The sequence below is a fragment of the Sinocyclocheilus rhinocerous genome, unplaced genomic scaffold, assembly GCF_001515625.1.
Source record: "Sinocyclocheilus rhinocerous isolate Xijiao unplaced genomic scaffold, SAMN03320098_v1.1 scaffold671, whole genome shotgun sequence".
NCBI lineage: Eukaryota > Metazoa > Chordata > Actinopteri > Cypriniformes > Cyprinidae > Sinocyclocheilus > Sinocyclocheilus rhinocerous.
In genome coordinates this window covers 7,862-25,989 of record NW_015625021.1, presented here as the reverse complement: position 1 = coordinate 25,989, position 18,128 = coordinate 7,862, and the positions used below count along the sequence as shown (strand labels likewise).

General features: G+C 39.9%; 2 protein-coding genes across 2 annotated transcripts in view; both read left to right on the top strand.

Annotated features, from left to right (window-relative positions):
• The window catches only part of LOC107747570 (secretory phospholipase A2 receptor-like), a 41,533-nt gene extending 31,578 nt beyond the window's left edge, over nucleotides 1–9,955 (top strand). Inside the window, 10 exon segments of the mRNA XM_016562160.1 lie at nucleotides 208–325; nucleotides 409–521; nucleotides 637–772; nucleotides 1,913–2,151; nucleotides 2,236–2,422; nucleotides 2,511–2,642; nucleotides 2,737–2,859; nucleotides 6,746–6,922; nucleotides 8,461–8,496; nucleotides 9,666–9,955. Coding sequence (XP_016417646.1) covers nucleotides 208–325; nucleotides 409–521; nucleotides 637–772; nucleotides 1,913–2,151; nucleotides 2,236–2,422; nucleotides 2,511–2,642; nucleotides 2,737–2,859; nucleotides 6,746–6,922; nucleotides 8,461–8,496; nucleotides 9,666–9,883 — 1,479 coding nt within the window. The 3' untranslated portion in view covers nucleotides 9,884–9,955.
• Nucleotides 9,956–13,393: 3,438 nt separating this feature from the next.
• LOC107747689 (lymphocyte antigen 75-like) lies at nucleotides 13,394–16,082 on the top strand. The gene is made up of 2 exons (XM_016562291.1): nucleotides 13,394–13,639; nucleotides 15,461–16,082. Exons 1-2 carry the CDS (start codon nucleotides 13,540–13,542, stop codon nucleotides 15,862–15,864), a joined length of 504 nt encoding a protein of 167 aa, XP_016417777.1. The 5' UTR covers nucleotides 13,394–13,539; the 3' UTR covers nucleotides 15,865–16,082.
• The last annotated feature ends 2,046 nt before the right edge of the window (nucleotides 16,083–18,128 follow it).

The window sequence follows — 18,128 nt, the reverse complement described above, 5'->3', positions numbered from 1 at the left end:
AAGGAGGGGGCTTTGTAGAAAACGAAGCGTTTGAGAGAGGCGGGGCATAGAGGACCTACAATAATGTACAGTATTTGAAAAATAATGTCTTTTTTGAACATTAAAGCATGTCAACATATTCTGTTACACCAAATACACAAAATAATGATCTTTAAAAAAGCATCATATGACCCCTTTAAGAATTGCTTGTTTGTGATTGGTTGCCAGTGTCTGTTTCTGCATCTCCCAGCCCGTCCGGGAGATGGGAAAACCTGGCTGGATGCTCGGTCCGTCTGCTCATCCTATCAGGGATCTCTGGTGTCCATAGAGGACGAAATTGAACAGGGTAAAGATCACATCTTCATTATATTATAGTTTCCGATGTTTCTTTGTATTGACATTTTTGTGGCTTTTATCTTTTGGTTGAAGCCTACATCGTCATGCTGCTTCATGGCTGCTCAGCGGGGGTTTGGATTGGTGCACAGGGTCGTTTTTCCTCCAAGTGGAGCAACGGGAAGCCAGTCAGCTATAATAACTGGGAGGTATAAAGACTCAGGATTTAATATATTTGAAATGTAATTTGATTTCAATTTTATTTGAAATCGTCAAAGTTTTTCTTTTCTGTTTTTAAATGTTTTTCTTTGTGTGTGTCTGCAGGTGTCTAATTATAGATCTCCTGGGGAACCTCATTGTACTTACCTGTCCAACAGTCACAACTTCCGTGTGACAGGGCTATGGCAAGACGACGTCTGTACTGAGAGCGTCTATGGCTTTGTCTGCCAGAAGCCGCAAGGTTTTTAATTTTTAAATCATTGGCACTGACCAATATTTAATTGTGGATACATGTTCCCTCATATTTTACATTTATATTGCCTTTGTCATCATTTATCACTCACTTAGTTCAACCAAAAAAATGAAAATTTGCTGGAAATATACTCAAGTCATCCAAGATGTAGATGAGTTTGTTTCTTTATCAGAACAGATTTGGAGAAGTGTAGCATTCCATCACTTGCTCACCAATTGATTCTCTGCAGTGAATGGGTGCCGTCAGAATGAGAGTCCAAACAGCTGATAAAAACATCACAATAATCCACAAGTAATCCCCACCACTCCAGTTCATCAATTAACATCTTGTGAAGTGAAAAGCTGCTTGTTTGTAAGAAACAAATCCATTATTAGGGCGTATTATCTTTAAACCGTCACTTCTGGCCAAAATACTAAATAGTCCATAATCCATGATAATGCTTCCACCAGTGAAAAAGTCCATCTAATGTTGTCTTTCCACATCAAAATCCACATATTTGTGTAGAACTGTTTCAGGCTGTTTTCGCTTGTAACCAGTGCTCAGTCTGTGCATATTTCTCTCCTGATTTAAGACGAGGCCACTTTTCTTCTGGAGAAATCAATATTATGGATAGAGGACTCATATTTTAGCCAAAAACAGCAGTTTGAAGATAAAAACATCATAATGATGGATTTGTTTCTTACAAACATGCTGCTTTTCACTTCACAAGATGTTAATTGATGGACTGGAGTGGTGTGGATTACTTGTGGATTATTTTTATCAGCTGTTTGGACTCTCATTCTGACGGCACCCATTCACTGCACAGTGAATGGTGAGCAAGTGATGGAATGCAGAATTTATCCAGATCTGTTCCGCCATGAAACAAACTCATCTACATCTTGGATGACCTGAGAGTGAGTACAGCAGATTTTCATTTTTAGGTGAACCTTTTTTTGTTCAGCCACTGGTCAATTTTGAGATTTTGTTTCCATAACATTCACTTGCAGCATTTGAAAATTATTGATTTTGATTTGTAATTTATTTACACAAAATAATATGACATTCTATTGGTTTAGTGACCATAACATGAAACTAATTATCAGCTTTTTTATTGGTTTTTAATATTGGTGCATGTCTACTTTATCTCAGACATCACCAAGCGTCCTACACAATCCTATTACACCGCTTCCTCTCTGGACTCGTCTGAGTACAAGAACCACAGTTACCGTATCATCCGCGGCAACTTGAGCTGGTATCAGGCCCAGAAGGCATGTTTGGAGAAGGGGGCAGCTCTTGTGAGCATCACAGACCCGTTTCAGCAGGCCTATCTCACTGTGCTGATCAGCAGGCTTAAAACCCCACACTGGATCGGCTTGTACAGCACAGATGTAAGGAGGCTTTGAAATCACACTGTCATGTCATTTGATGGGTTATATTTGTGTATTAAACAAAAGCACCCTCTACCTTCATAGGATGCTCTCTCACACCAGTGGTCTGATGGCAGTGAGCTTTCCTTCACTAACTGGGAAGTGTCTAATTATTACCCAGAGGGGCCCATGGGAGATGGAGGCTGCGTGTCCATGGATGTTAACGGATGGTGGAAAGACGTTGAATGTGACATGCTCTTATCAGGAGCGATATGTTACAAACCTCCTCCAAGTGAGTCCATTTCTCTCTGTCTTTGGATTCATTTTATCAATTGTAAATAGTTGAAAACTGACTGATATTGTTGTTTGTCCTCCCACAGAAAGCATTGCTTTCTCCTATGAAGTGGTATGCCCTGAGACCTGGGTGAAGTTTCGTGGGAGCTGCTATTACTTTGAAACAATTCTATTGAAGATGACCCTGGAGGAAGCGAGAAATCACTGTAAAAAGAAGGGTATGGCACTTTGGATCAAGAGCTCCACCTAGCGTTGGCTTTGATTATCTTTGGGTGTATTTGTATAACTTGGCAAGATTATTTCCTTTTTCAGGAAATTTTTCAGATGTTCTGACAGTTCAAGATGATGAGGAGAGTCGATTCTTCCTTAAAGAGATGTCGCGTCATTACCGGGGGCCTCAGAATTTGTGACTAGGAATTTTATATGACACTGACAGTAAGAGCTGTGATGTTTGATTTTGAGCATTTAATTCTATTATAAATGTATTTGAATTATAAATAATATATAAATAAATATATTTATAAAAAAATGAATAATTTTAATTAAAATTAAATTAAAAATAATTTATACATATAGAATTTTTATATTTAATTATTTCTATATACACATTCGTTATTTTGAATTTGTATTTATATTATATGTAATATTTTTGATCATTTTTGATATTTTGATTGTAATATTTAATATTTTTGATCATTTTGATTATTTGTATTATGAATAGTATATTATTTTATTTATATTACATTTATTTGACGTTTTATGTGAAAAGTGGAAATCTATGCATCTATACATATACCTACCTATCTACCTATCTATCTATGAGATATAAAATCATGTATGTATAAATATATAAAATACTATGTATAAATTACTTATATATTTTATTTATTTTTGTTTTCTATTTATTTATATATACATTATTTACTTTGAATTTGTATTTATATTATGTTATATTTAAATTTGTATGTGAAAAATTAAATGTCTTTATGTAAGTCTATAAATGTATATATACTGTAAATATAAACATATGAATCTTGATTATATACATTATATTATTTACAATATATTTATTATTTTATTTATATTATATTTATCTCTCTGTCTCTCTGTCTTTATAGTATATATAGTTTCCCTTCCAAGGGAACTTCGAACTGCGTTCTTTAGAGGTCGCTTTGGGGAACGCCTTCAGCGTGACCAGTGTCTGAAGCATACATCTAAACATGACAATAACATTGGCCGGCGACAGCCTGTGACGTCATCACCCGGTGCGACCACAGTATAAAATGCCGCCGGGAGAACACGTCATCCTCTTCTTCCTCTTCAAGGACGGTTTTGTTGAAGCGTGCATTTCCGGTAAGAACGATTATTCTTCTTTACCATGGCGAGCACTAGTAAGGCGTTTAAGAAGCGTGTGGATCCATGTCCTCGTTATTTGACACCTGATGACACACAATCTTTGCGTCTTTTGTTTGGGCGAAGAGTATGCACGCGATGTCCTCGAGGGGGCAGTTTGCATGCACTGTGAGCTTTTTCCTATGAAAAAGGGGAAGTATAACACTGCAACCTCAGGACCTGCGGGTCCTTCTCGCGGGCTAGTACTCTTCTGAGTACATGCTTCGTGACATGCTCACTATCCTCTGGCCAGGGTGCGCTACTCATCTCTCACCCTGAGGAGTCTTCTGAGATTTGAGTCTTTCCTTAACCATCATGCACGTTCTCTGAGCTAGACGCACACTCAACACTCCCTGTCACACTGCCCTTATGGTTGAACCAGTAATGAGGTACGAGGGATTTGTGTTTCTGCGGAAACCCCTTTCTCTCTTAAATTGTCTGATCCAGCGGCTAGTGCTCTGCTGGCTCAAAGCCAGGATGAGCAGGAGATGTCAGATGAGGACAAAGAAGTCGAGACTGAGTCCTCCCAATCCTCCTGCCTTGCGTATGATGAGCTGCTTGAGGTTATGGATCGCGCCACGGTGAGGCTTGACTTGCCGTGCAAGCGGGCCAAGAAAGTGAAGCCTCGAGGCCGCCTCGACCGAGATAGAGGGCATGAGACCGTGTCCAGTTGCACCAGTGGACTGTCTCTTATTGGGCCCTGCTGGGTTACCCCTTCTAATCTAGCGCCTCCTTCTGGTTGAGCTGAGAAGTGCTCCCCTTACTGTGAGGGTTAGCTATGAGTCGCTCCCAGTATGTGCTGTACGGGCCCGCCTCCGCTTGAGAGCCGAGAGTGCTGCTCCCGAAAAACCCCATTTGCAACGAACTGAGTGTTAGGCCCGTCTCCGTCGCCTCCTTGGTCAGTTGCCTTTAATTTGGGACCCTATTGTTCCCTGTAGACATGTGTGATCTCCTTCCAGCAGGATCCCATTTCTGATGTCCCATTTGCGATCTATCTGCTCCCCGGACATGGCTGTGCTCCCCTCACTGCGGGAGGGTCCCTTTGAGCTTGCCGGTCCTGGGCAGACTGGGTGAGTCCTCCTCTCAACTTGAGAGTTAGGTCCTCTGACCCTGGACTATTGATCGCTTTGGTCAAGCTGGGTTCCTCTCTCTCCTCGCTAGGGGTTGAACCCTCCGCTCTTGAGCTCTGTGGCAGTGACATCAGGTAGTTGGGCCGCTTGCTGCTTCGCTGATAAGCTGCCTCTATTTGGGTCAAGCCAGGTCCCCCTTCTATTTTTGAAGTTGGGCCTCCTCTCTTTTGAGCTCTGGATAGCAATCATGCCAGGTGGCTGGGCCATCTCCTGCCTCCTTGGCGGGTTGCTTGTTAAGTGAGCTAGCTGTGCTCCCCTCACCATGAAGGGCCTCTTGCAAGCGCGCCGCTCCCTTCTGGGCATCTGTGAGCAGATGCTTCGGAGTCTGTTCTGTGAGCGTGCCACAGTCACGTAGGGCTCCTAGACCGGTTTAATACAGCTTCGGTTACCCCTTAAGCAACGGTGTTTCTAAATCCATGCTATGAAAAGTGCACACGCTGAGCTTCTGTGCACTTTTTAAAATCCACATTGTGGTAAGTGTGCACGCTAAGCATTCTGCGCACTTTCTAAAATCATGTATGGTAAGGGTTACGCGCTGTCAGCCTCATTCCCTTTCTCTGACTTGGTTTAGGCCCTGGTTCTCGCTTTGGGCTCCACCATAGACTGTAAAAAAAACATGGACGTAGTGTCCGTGACGTCACTCGTAGGGTTCAGAAGAGCATTTTTGAAGCCTAAAGTGGGCGGAGCCGACCGCCACCATCTTGGCAGCGCGTCACTCCTGGACAATCGAAAATGGACAAAAGAGACCAAAAGCACTTTTTGTACCAGGCTGTAAACATGTTTTTTTCTGCTGAAAATTTGGGCATTTTAACATGGGGAGTCTATGGGACCGACTCCCTTTTGGAGCCTCTAGCGGTCAGTCGATGAATTGCAGTTTTAGTCACTTCCGTATTGGCTTCAAGCGAGAGACCGGTAGGTTGCCGCTTGGGCTCCACTCAACTTATGTATCTCTGTTGATACATTTCTGAGCAGGGTGTTGCTACCAAAGATCTGTCGAGTCAGTTCTTTGAGCAGGTTTATTCAGAACCGGCGGTAACCCCCCTGGGTGGCAGGCCAAGGTCTGGTTTGGTTTTTAGACACCTGGCCGTATCCCCTTAAAGGAATCTCTTTCTTCTGATTCCAAGCCTTGAGCTCTGCCCTAGGCTTGGGCTTCCTAGCCCAGCCCTTAACAGGTAAGTTCTTTTAGGGTATGCAGCTCAGGCTCTTGGCCAAAGGGGATAATGTCACTGACAGCCTTCAAGATGTCCTTGGGGCAACTCCCATGGCTATGGTAGAGTTGGTACTTAGTGCTCGCCGTGGTTTCTGGCATGCACTCCCCTCAGCATGGTGGCGTGGTTATACCATTCCCCAAAGCGACCTCTAGAGGTCGCAGTTCGAAGTTCCCTCGGAAGGGAACGTCTCAGGTTACGTATGTAACCATGGTTCCCTGAGAAGGGAATGAGACACTGCGTCCTCTAGTTCTCTTGCCATGCTTTGGCCATAAGCCTCAGACGAAGAAGCGGATGAAGTGTTCTCCCGGCGCCCTTTTATACTGTGGTCGCACCGGGTGATGACGTCACAGGCTGTCGCCGGCCAATGTTATTGTCATGTTTAGATGTATGCTTCAGACACCGGTCACGCTGAAGGCGTTGCCCAAAGCGACCTATAGAGAACGCAGTGTCTCGTTCCCTTCTCAGGGAACCATGGTTACATACGTAACCTGAGACAATATTTATTATTTCATGTCATGTAATGTTTATTGAAAGTTTTATGTGAAACATGAAATTGTCCTTGATAAGTAATGAAAATGCTTATTGTAGCTGACGCTTTGACTCGACTGGATGGCTCACCGCTCCATTACACAAACTGGCGCTCCAGAGCTCCAGATGCCAGTGACATGAGGGCGGATTCATGCGTGACTCTGCAGGTTTCAGATGCCGTGTGGCAGTTAGCCGACTGCACTGAGAGACTGGGCTTCATCTGCAAAACCTCAACAGGTAAAAGGCGTGATTTTCAACCTCATGACCACAAGCCACCAGCGGAAGCTCAGTACAGTCCTGATCCTCTGATATTTACTCCAGTAACAATACCAGAAAATGACTGTTGGCCTTAAGGCCCGTTCACACCAAGGACGATAACGATTAAGATATAGTTCTAAAAATCGTTCTCAATATTAAAGAATAGCAGAGTCCACACCACAACTATAACGATAAAGGCACAGAGAAACGATATAGTTGGAATCACTTTCAGAAGTATTTTTTTTCCAGCTGATGAATGATAAAAACATTGACAGACAATCAGAATCCATCCTGCTATAACGAGCTCGAGAATTTAAAGCGGCAGACGCACATGCGCTTAGAATAAACAGTTCGCTGGTGTGGACGCTAATATCATTATCTTTATAGTTATCGTTCTTGGTGTGAACGGGCCTTTAGAGTGGCAACATTTCTTTGTTGCAATCAATAAATGTGCTGTATCATTCGTGCTCTGACTCACGAATTGCAAAACAAAGTATCTGTTAAAGTTCACACAGATTTGCGAAGGTCATTGTTTTTGAGAGCCAAGGCCGACAGCGATGTTTGATTGGTCAATACTACTGCCATGTAGTTGCTCAGATTTTAAAGGGGTCAGTTGACTTTTTGGGACAGTTGTTTTTTATTTTGTACTGTTCTCTGAGGTCCACTTAGGTTATCAATATTTTTACATTAATAAACATCATCATTTAGAAGTAATAGGCTATTTTCTGTCTTGTTTTTAACCCCCCTCATCAGAACGCTCTGTTTGAATAGGCGTGACGAATTGTAAACTTGGAAGTAAACGCCCACTGCTATGATTGGCTGACAGTTGTGTATGTTTAACGCTGCTGTGATTTATGTTAAAAATGCATAATGCATATCAAACGATCTGTAATAACAGACAAAGCAATAGTGATCACGTAATAAAAACAGTTACTCACACTTGTGTTGCGACATTACTGTCAGATCCAATAAAGTCGGCACAGCATTGTCTTTTAGTTTCAATCTTTCTGAAAATCCTGCCTCATATTGTGCCTTGTTTGAAAATTAATCTGTGGTCAAATTAAGTGAACAAAGGACAAATCAGAAGGAAGGCAATGCAAAGACTGTTTTTCCACAACTTGGCACTGCACAGCAATCTTGTTGTGTTCGGAGCATCTTTATCATTTGATTTCTGCGTAGACCTGTGCGTTCGCATCTAGTTATTTACACTACATGTGCGAATCGGTGGGCGGGGCTAAACAGGCAGTGAAGTGATGTAGAAGCAGACGTTGATCTTCTTCTGCAGAGGCGGTGTTTAGCCACACTATTACATCATAGAGTGGCACATTCCACAAGCTGTTGTTTTGGCAGACTGCCTTCAATATTAGCTGTTTTTAGACTAACAAGAAAGTTTTGAATTCTGAAACTTACAGGATGTTTGTATAGCACAATGACCTCTTATATGTCAAAAGATCAAGGGAATTTTGATTTCTCAGTTCATGACCCCTTTAATTAAGATGTTTTGCTTTGCATTACAGGTGCCATCAAAGAGGTAGAAGTGGAGCCACTGAAAGGTTAGACTTTTTATGCATCTCCATTTTCCTCTGTCGGCTCTGTTTCACAACACTAACTACTCCCAAAGTTGAGTGTAACGTACTTCACAATTTGTCTGCAGTGACGAAGTAAACGCCCACTGCTATGATTGGCTGACAGTTGTGTATGTTTAACGCTGCTGTGATTTATGTTAAAAATGCATAATGCATATCAAACGATCTGTAATAACAGACAAAGCAATAGTGATCACGTAATAAAAACAGTTACTCACACTTGTGTTGCGACATTACTGTCAGATCCAATAAAGTCGGCACAGCATTGTCTTTTAGTTTCAATCTTTCTGAAAATCCTGCCTCATATTGTGCCTTGTTTGAAAATTAATCTGTGGTCAAATTAAGTGAACAAAGGACAAAGTTCTTACTGACGTGGTCTGGAACTTCATTCAAAATAAAGTTCATTCACTCTTTCCTAACGTTGGAATCAGAAGGAAGGCAATGCAAAGACTGTTTTTCCACAACTTGGCACTGCACAGCAATCTTGTTGTGTTCGGAGCATCTTTATCATTTGATTTCTGCGTAGACCTGTGCGTTCGCATCTAGTTATTTACACTACATGTGCGAATCGGTGGGCGGGGCTAAACAGGCAGTGAAGTGATGTAGAAGCAGACGTTGATCTTCTTCTGCAGAGGCGGTGTTTAGCCACACTATTACATCATAGAGTGGCACATTCCACAAGCTGTTGTTTTGGCAGACTGCCTTCAATATTAGCTGTTTTTAGACTAACAAGAAAGTTTTGAATTCTGAAACTTACAGGATGTTTGTATAGCACAATGACCTCTTATATGTCAAAAGATCAAGGGAATTTTGATTTCTCAGTTCATGACCCCTTTAATTAAGATGTTTTGCTTTGCATTACAGGTGCCATCAAAGAGGTAGAAGTGGAGCCACTGAAAGGTTAGACTTTTTATGCATCTCCATTTTCCTCTGTCGGCTCTGTTTCACAACACTAACTACTCCCAAAGTTGAGTGTAACGTACTTCACAATTTGTCTGCAGTGACTATTTGACGGTTTCAAACATGGACAGCAGTCAGGCGTCATTTGAAAACACGCAAAATATGAGATGTTTTAAGGGCTGTACTTGAAAGTTTTCATCATGCACTGAAAATAAGTTGTGTGGTTTTCTTTTCAGGTCTGCACCAAGGTGTGATCTCGGCAGCTGTGTTGGTGGCCATTGTGCTGTTTGCTGTGGTGATCGGATCAACGTGGTTCCTTTACAAGAGAAACTCTCTGTGTGTCCGGAGGCTTCTGACGTTTGGCAGCGCCTATTACAGACAGACTAGTTCCCAAGCCAGTGACCAAGATGAAAATGTTTTACTCCCAGACCTAGAGACACAAGCAGGGGACTAGCATGTGTTTGTGTGAGTGTAGGTGTATGTTTGTGTTTTGCATGAGAATGTGTTTGTTCAGTCAGGGAAACTGCATTGGGAATTATGAAGATAGTCGAGTTGTCTGTCCATACTGTAGCTACAGGAGGATTTTGTGCACATGCAGGTCTTGTAAAGCTCCACAACAATCCATTTAAAAGCATTATGAAAGGGATATCCTTTATGAAGTGAGAAATGGGGCTTTTTTTTAACTTTGTCTCATTCAGGAGAACAACACAATTCCTCTAGGATGCAATAGCTAAAATGGGCCAAATGGCTTGGTGGTTAAGTGCGCTTTAATATTGTTAAGGTGTCAGGGCCTGTTCACACTATCACAAATGTTTAGCATTAAAATTTCACATGCAATTTGTCTGTTTAGACCACTGCATAAAAAAAATAAAAAACATCAGACAGTTTGAATGACACTACAGTTTCGCTCTCTGACAGCATGTTGCTCTTATAAATATTGCAAGACGCTACGCAACTTTGCGTTTCTGACACCCGCTTGTTATGGAGAAGAAAAGAAGCTAGTTCCAGATTGTTGTTGTGAAAATATGCCACCAAGTCATAGTTTTATGTAACAGCAGTGTATTCGGACACATGACCAAAAGCGTGACTATTATTGTTTGTCTAGTTTTCTTCGCAGTGCAATGGAAAAGAGATTAGAACTCCTCTATGTAGAAAATTTCTGTTTATTGGACACATTTTTGCATCAAACATTCGTCTTTTTGTGAACAGGCCTTTAAAGTCAACATGAAAATCAAAATGGACCCTATTTACTTTCTTAAAGGTGCACTCGGTATTTTTTTCCTCATTAAAAAAAGTTGTATGCATAAAAAAAAAAAATAGTATGTTGAAAAGTATGTAAAACAAAAACATTTTAAACTTTCAATACAAAAAAAAACAACAAAAAAAACTTTCATCAAAATATAATAACTTGCTCCACCTCTGAAACGAATTTCCTTTTAGATGACATCACCAAGGCCACTTACATTTTAACCAATGGTTGTGTGCCAGAAGGGGGAGGAGTCATTCATAATCGACTAAACTGTTGAGTGGAGCAGACACTTTTAACAATGGGTAACTTTTTGAAACATATTCATCACATTAGGAAAGTAAAAGGGGATGTGGTTGTCATTTCTTGTTGACTTTTAAGTGTTACGCTTTAACTTTTGCAACTATTCAACGATGCAACTTTTGGGTCTCTATGATCCTCCTATCCAGGGTGAACTGCTCTTTTGAAGTGTATTATTAATAGTTCATCTACAGCAGGATGCTTGTTCTTACAAGTAGTTTGTTCTGGTTAGAACAATAAACTACAATCAAAAAAATTCCACAAAGCCAAAATAAGCCACTGCACACCAAAGCAAAGCAGAACAGCTTGGCCATGAATAAATGTTTACCTTGCACCGCTGGTGGTGTCATCAGTATTACAACCTTATTTTAGTATTGTTTTCTCTCCTTTGATACCTGAAACTGGTTTGATCTGAAGCGTGTTTGTTAGGATGCCATGTTTTCTTTATAAGCACCTTACTTTTGCACAGCTCCCAGAGCACCGGGGCCGTGTCAATTCTTATTCTGTGGTTAAAAAACTAAGTTTGAACCCTTCATCTTCATCTTGGCTGTGTTTGCTTCTCTGTGTTTTACTGATTTGCTTCTCTGACTTCTTGCATTGTCTAACGGAAACTATTAGTGCTTCAATCATTTATGAATGTATTCGATCACAAAAATGTGAATGAAGAACATTGTTTTTAATCATCTATTTTTTCTCTACAGTTTTGGAAATAGGAACACACACAAAGTCTGTACATTTAAGTTTCAGAAATCCCTTATGTATTTCCTAATCAGCCATGAATATAAAACCCCCTTGTATATTTGGTAATGAAAGTGATTGTGATAGTGAGAACGATGTGGCAAGACAATCAAGGCTTCATTGTTTTGTTTTAATCATCGACACAGATTTCAGATATTGGTATTACACATTTTGATAAGCAGTTATATTCTAATATACAATAGGTTCTTTCCATTCTTACATTTTTATATTACTGTAAGACCGTGGGTTTGTGTGTTTTACTGTATGTGTGATTGTGTTTTAAAGGGCCTGCCTAGTGTTATTGTGTGTCACAGTTTACATTTTGTTCTTTTTATTATTCTTTAGCAGTTATGTTTCTGAAGAAGCTCAAATTGTAACTTTCAAGAGATTTTTTTGTTTTCTTCTCTAGTTTTCAAGAACACATGATCAGTTTAATGTGACCAAATGTATTTTCAATGTTTCACCTGATCTATGATTTTTTTATATATATATATAATTAAATACTCTATAGAACTCTTCTTGAATTGATCGTGACTTTTGAAAAGAGAACTAAAAAAAGTATGCAGTCAATCTATAATCAAACACACTTACAAATATAAGAAAAAATGATTTTGTACCTTCTGTTTTAAAAGGTCATTATATTAGTCACAGGTTATGACAAATTTAAGCAAAACCAACCAAAATAAAAAGCTCAAGTTAGAGTCATCTAGGTAACATTGTTCTTATGAGAAAGTGGCTCCCAACATTAAATACAACACAATAAAGTGCAAGAATCTCATATAAAATGTAGTACTGCACAATATTTGTAGCGATAGCCGACAATATATTGTATGGGTCAAAATTGTCCATTTTTATTTATGCCTAAAATCATTAGGATATTAAGTGAAGATCATGTTCCATGAAGATATTTTGTAAATTTCCTACTGTAAATATATAAAAACTTAATTTTTGATTAGTAATATGCATTGCTAAGGACTTCATTTGGACAGCTTTAAAGGTGATTTTCTCAATATTTAGATTTTTTAGCTCCCTTAGATTCCAGATTTTCAATTAGTTGTATCTTCATTTGGACAGCTTTAAAGGTGATTTTCTCAATATTTAGATTTTTTAGCTCCCTTAGATTCCAGATTTTCAAATAGTTGTATCTCAGCCAAATATCCTAACAAACCATACATCAATGGAAAGCTTATTTATTCATAATATTGATGATGCATAGCCTAAATGATACAGATGATGCAATTTCAAAAAAATTGACCCTTATGACAGGTTTTGTGGTCCAGGGTCACATATAGGCTTAAAAAAAAAAAAAAAAAATCGATGTCACAAACAAGCAGTCCAGAATTGGGGGATTAAAACCATTTAGTAATAATAATAATGAAAATTGTTTAAGTTATTAACATTACTTTAAAATTAAAAAAATATATTTATATTGAATATTAAATATTATTTTTTACAAATAATCGAATTGAATATTAATTATTTTAGATCTCTCTTTACTGACTCCCCACACTAAAATAATTAAACAAAAAATAAGCAGTACGAAATGGAAAAAAGCAGCTAAAATAACCAATGTTGTTATAAATACACAAAGGGTATGATGAGACGCACTGCACATTGGGGCGTGGCTTTTCCGCTATTACGTCCTTGACAGCTGACCAACCACAGCTGGCCCGTCGGTGTAGCGATAAACAGAAACACAAAATCTCTCACGAGTGGCGAGGCAAACATCGGCAAAGGGGATTTTCTGCCCAAACCCGGCCTGTGAGCATATGTAGTCTGAAGAGACGTATGAGTGCAGTCAGGAGAAGTTGTTTACATTTCTGATCATGGATTGGAGCACACAGCAGTTGTTTTACACTATAATATTTCTACTTTCGGGAGAAAGCGCAGTTCATTTAGGAAGTTGCGTATCAGCTGTAATCAACGGTAAGTCTGCCTTGCTGTTCTGTATATAGTGATCTTCTGTAACGTCAGACTAACTGCTATTAATACAATTATTATCGAACCATTATGAAATTTCAGAATTCAGTTTTATAACGGCACTGAAATATTAACCCTCATCATTGCCTCGGTGCAGATCATGGCTCTTATCCGCCTCGTGCAAAACGCCTCCTCATATTTCAGTGAGATTTGTGTGTGTGTGTGTGTGTGAGAGAGAGAGAGAGAGAGAGAGAGAGATAGACTTTCAGCCATTTACATTACACAATTTTTTGCCCATTAGCCTTCACACGATGAAACAAATCCATATCTATTACATATGCCATACACCTGCAATATTTGCTGTATTATATATTTCTTTAGTTATATATATATATATATATATATATATATGTGTGTGTGTGTGTACTGTATACTAAAAACTATTTAGTACATAGTCTCATAAAGTAAATATTTGGAATAAAATATGTATTTTTACATCAAACTGTTTTATATAGCTTTCAAGCTGTTTTCCTTCAAGCCCTCAGGTTTGCCATGCATTTTCAGAATTTACTTTATCATATTAAGTTGATATAATATAAGTTGATATACATAATTCAATACAGTATTATGATTTAAGGAATATCTACAATCAAATATATATGAACAAGCATTTACTTATATTATTTAATAACATTTTCTATAGTTTATTTCGTAAATGTTGTATAACTATAATAATTATTATTTTATCTATCTGTAATTGTATTATGCAATTATAAATATAATTTAATACATTTTATTAAACATTATCATTTAAGACTGAAAAAAACAAAAAAACACAGACACACACACACACACACATATATATATATATATTAGATGTACTTATTTACTGAATATAATATTAATTTGTAATGAGCAATCATGTTTTTATAGGTTTATGCTTACATTAAAATATTTTAACACACACACACACACACATATATAGAGAGAGAGAATATTTATTATTTATTATTTTTATTTTTATTATTTAATAACATTTTCATAGTTTATTTATTAAATTTAACTATAACTATATTAATTTTTAATTTTATTTCATTCTTAATCTAATTTAATACATTTTCTTAACAGTATAAATATATAAATATACAGTATATATATATGTGTGTGTGTGTGTGTGTGCACATGCTTTTGTAGGTTTATGCTTATGCAGTTAAAATACACCCTTGTTAAATATGTTTCATAGAAGCAAACAAAAAAACTTCAGCCATGTTCTTCAAAGAAATGTCGATGTGTTTGTTTTGTTGGGGCTGCAGTGCCGGCCCAGCCTCACCAGAGCACTGCGTGACTCAAAGAGCCCTTTGTTTTCTGCCTGTTGTTCTAAACAGCAAAGTCCAAAGAAGCGTACAGACACTATTATGAGACAACTTTGACACCGTATCAGACACGTGGAAAATAACTTCACTTTGGCAAGAGAGAAATACCAGTTAATAATCCGATGTTTATTTAAATGCAACATAAACACCCTGCTGAATAAACAAAGACTGCTCGAGACGTTCTGCACATCTACACAAGCAGATACGTCTTTCTTTGGCTTTCCTCACGTGGTCACCCAGACTTCTCAGTAAAAGGTCATCTAAGGACGTTTGGATCTTAATTATCTTTGTTGGTTTAGTTAAAGCAGTGATCAAAAGCACATGGTAGTTGACTGAATTAGACGTAAAACACATGTCTTTGGTTTAGCACATGTCGAGTAGGTTGCTCTCCGCCGTCATCATCTCATGCAGGATGTAATTGCGTCAAATAACACAATCTGTTTTATTTATGCAGGAGAGGACACGTTTACTATCCAGCACAATAGCAGTGGGAAGTGCCTCCTGGTCCAGGATGGAGCCTTGAAGTTGGGAGATTGTTCGCTGGTGCCGGCCGTGTCGTGGAAGTGGGGTTCGGCCCACAGACTGTTCCACATGGAGTCGTCTATGTGTCTGGGTCTGGAGGTGCGCTCCAAAATAGTGACCCTGTTCAGCTGCGACTCCACGGAGATTCTGTGGTGGAAGTGCTACGAGGACATCATCTACACGGAATACCAAATGAAACTCACTGTCGGGACCAACGACTCTGTAACTGCCAAGAGGGATGGACAGGACACTTGGAAAAGAGGAGGGAGCTCGGAAAACATCTGTCAGCAGCCTTATCGAAGTATGAAGCTGTCATTTTTGCACATGTTTATTTAGAGGTGCTGCAGCCTAATGGGTCACACTCTGGGCAGGTAGCTGAATGGTTGGAGGTTCAAATCCCAGAAAGGTGATGCCTGAATCATTGGGCCTTTGAGAACGGTTGTCTAGGGTTATGGTCCTTGTAATAAGTCGTTTTAGATAAAGACGTCTGCTAAAAGATAGCGCATATCGCTCACAAAAGTATTTTCTTGACCTGGCAAGCTCTAATCAGATTGGCTGACTCTACACAAGTTCATTTTTTCAGATTCCTAGAAACAGTTTAACTAGAAACAAAGTAGTGTTTACAAAAAGAGGTTGATGCAATTAGTGAGACTATAGATAAAATAAATAGTGCTGTCAAATGATTCATTGCGATTAATCACATCCAAAATAAAAGTTTTTGTTTACATAATATGTGTGTCTACTGTGTATATTTATTATGTTATATATAAATACACACACATGCATTCATATATTTAAGAAAAATGTTATGTTTCTATATTAAATATATTTATATATAATATAAATTATAAAAATATAAATATATACATGTACGTGTGTGTATTTATATATACATAATAAATATACACAGCACACATACATATATTATGTGAAGAAAAACTTTTATTTTGGATGCGATTAATCGCGATTAATCGTTTGACAGCACTAAAAATAAAATAATATATTTGTACAGTTATATATATATATTTTTGCAATATTATAAGAGGAGGTCACTACACTGACACATGCGGCACACACATCTCTGTTTTTGTGTTGCACAGTCTTGCAGAAAGTGCATGGAGGGTGCTTTGCTGTGGTTTAACAGTTGTTCAGATCATCCAGTTCATCTGCTTTTCCATTGCTCTGCCCTGCAGGAAGAGTCTTGAGTGTTGTTTGGTGTGATTGTAGCAATATAATACTGGAGTTTATGGGAAACTCTACCTGCTCATACATTTATTGAGCTTAGCGATTGCTTCATTTCTGGCAGTAAATGGCTAGCAAATTTACTTTTTGTTTTTCTTTCAACTAACATAGTTCCCTTTCGATACCACACTCGTACTGCGTCTGCTAAGACGCTATGGAAAAAGCCTTTTTTCTCCTGAACTGAAGCCTTTTTTCAATCACGCAGTGAAACTTCACGGCCATTGGTTCGTGCAGTGTATAAAAAACGAACCAATGGCTTGGCAGCGGAGCTGCTCGAGCCCATGGCGACAAAGCCAATTAAAAAACAAACCAATGGCTCGGCAGCAGAGCTGCACGAGCCTATGGCGACAAAGCCCGCCAGAATGGGCGGGGCATCTGGCTATATAAGCAGGCGTTCGCCACAGGATTCTCAGATTTCTTCTCCTTCAGCGACAACTACTACGTCTCTATGCTGATCCGAAGCCTGCTCGCTGTTGACACGCCTTCGCAGCTGGAATCGGGACCTCTCAGCATGGCTGACCTGCTTCTCCGCCGCTTCAGCGACGCAGCAGTTCCAGTCCTTTTCCCCTGCCGCCATCCGGCGATACTAAAAGAGCTTGGCGTTGTTGCAAATGCCGTGCCATTACTGCAGTTTGTGCGGGTCTCCCCTGCACGCCGATGACGGCCACATGGAGTGCGTTTCCTGCTTGGGGAAATCCCATGCGGAAGCTGCTCTCACGGGAACTGATTGTTCTAACTGATAGAACTTCAGTCTCGCCTCTCTCTGCTCGTGGATCGCTTTCTTTTCAGAGAGCGGCTCCGCCCCTCGCTCCCTCCAGTTTTCTTCCACGCAGGGACCTGTGAGGAAAAAACAGCAGGGCAGAGGACTCGAGCGACCGGCTGCGAGCGAGCTCACGTCGGCCCAGATCCCTCGCCCTCGCCCCAGAGAGAGTGTTCTCCCGTCCTTTTCTCCCAGTCTGATCAGTGTCCCTCTGCTGGCGCGAGCGACCTGATCTCATTTGGGGGAAGTGAGGACGAGCTGCTTGATGACAGCATGTCATTAACAGCCTCGGACGCAGAAGAGCTGTTGGGTTCGGTGACAGACCCCACCCCCTTGCCATCGTCCGCGCCCAGCACCGCCAAAAACGGGATGGATGCCGAACTTCTCCGTATCCTCTCGAAAGCGGTCAAAGAGCTGGGTTTAGAGTGGTCTCCACCAGAGGAGCCCTCTCGCAGTCGTCTGGATGAATGGTTCCTGCTGGGGCGCCGCCAGGCCCCTCGTCAGCGTTCCTCTCCATTCTTCCCGGAGGTCCATGATGAGCTCAACAGATCGTGGCGCGCTCCCTACTCCGCCCGCCTCCGTACTGCTTCTTCATCCG

Excerpts from the sequence above, each read along its gene's own strand:
- LOC107747689 (XM_016562291.1), top strand. The coding sequence starts at position 13,540 with ATGGATTGGAGCACACAGCAGTTGTTTTACACTATAATATTTCTACTT. Across the intron at positions 13,640-15,460 it reads CGTATCAGCTGTAATCAACG|GAGAGGACACGTTTACTATC; the intron begins GTAAGTCTGCCT and ends TTATTTATGCAG.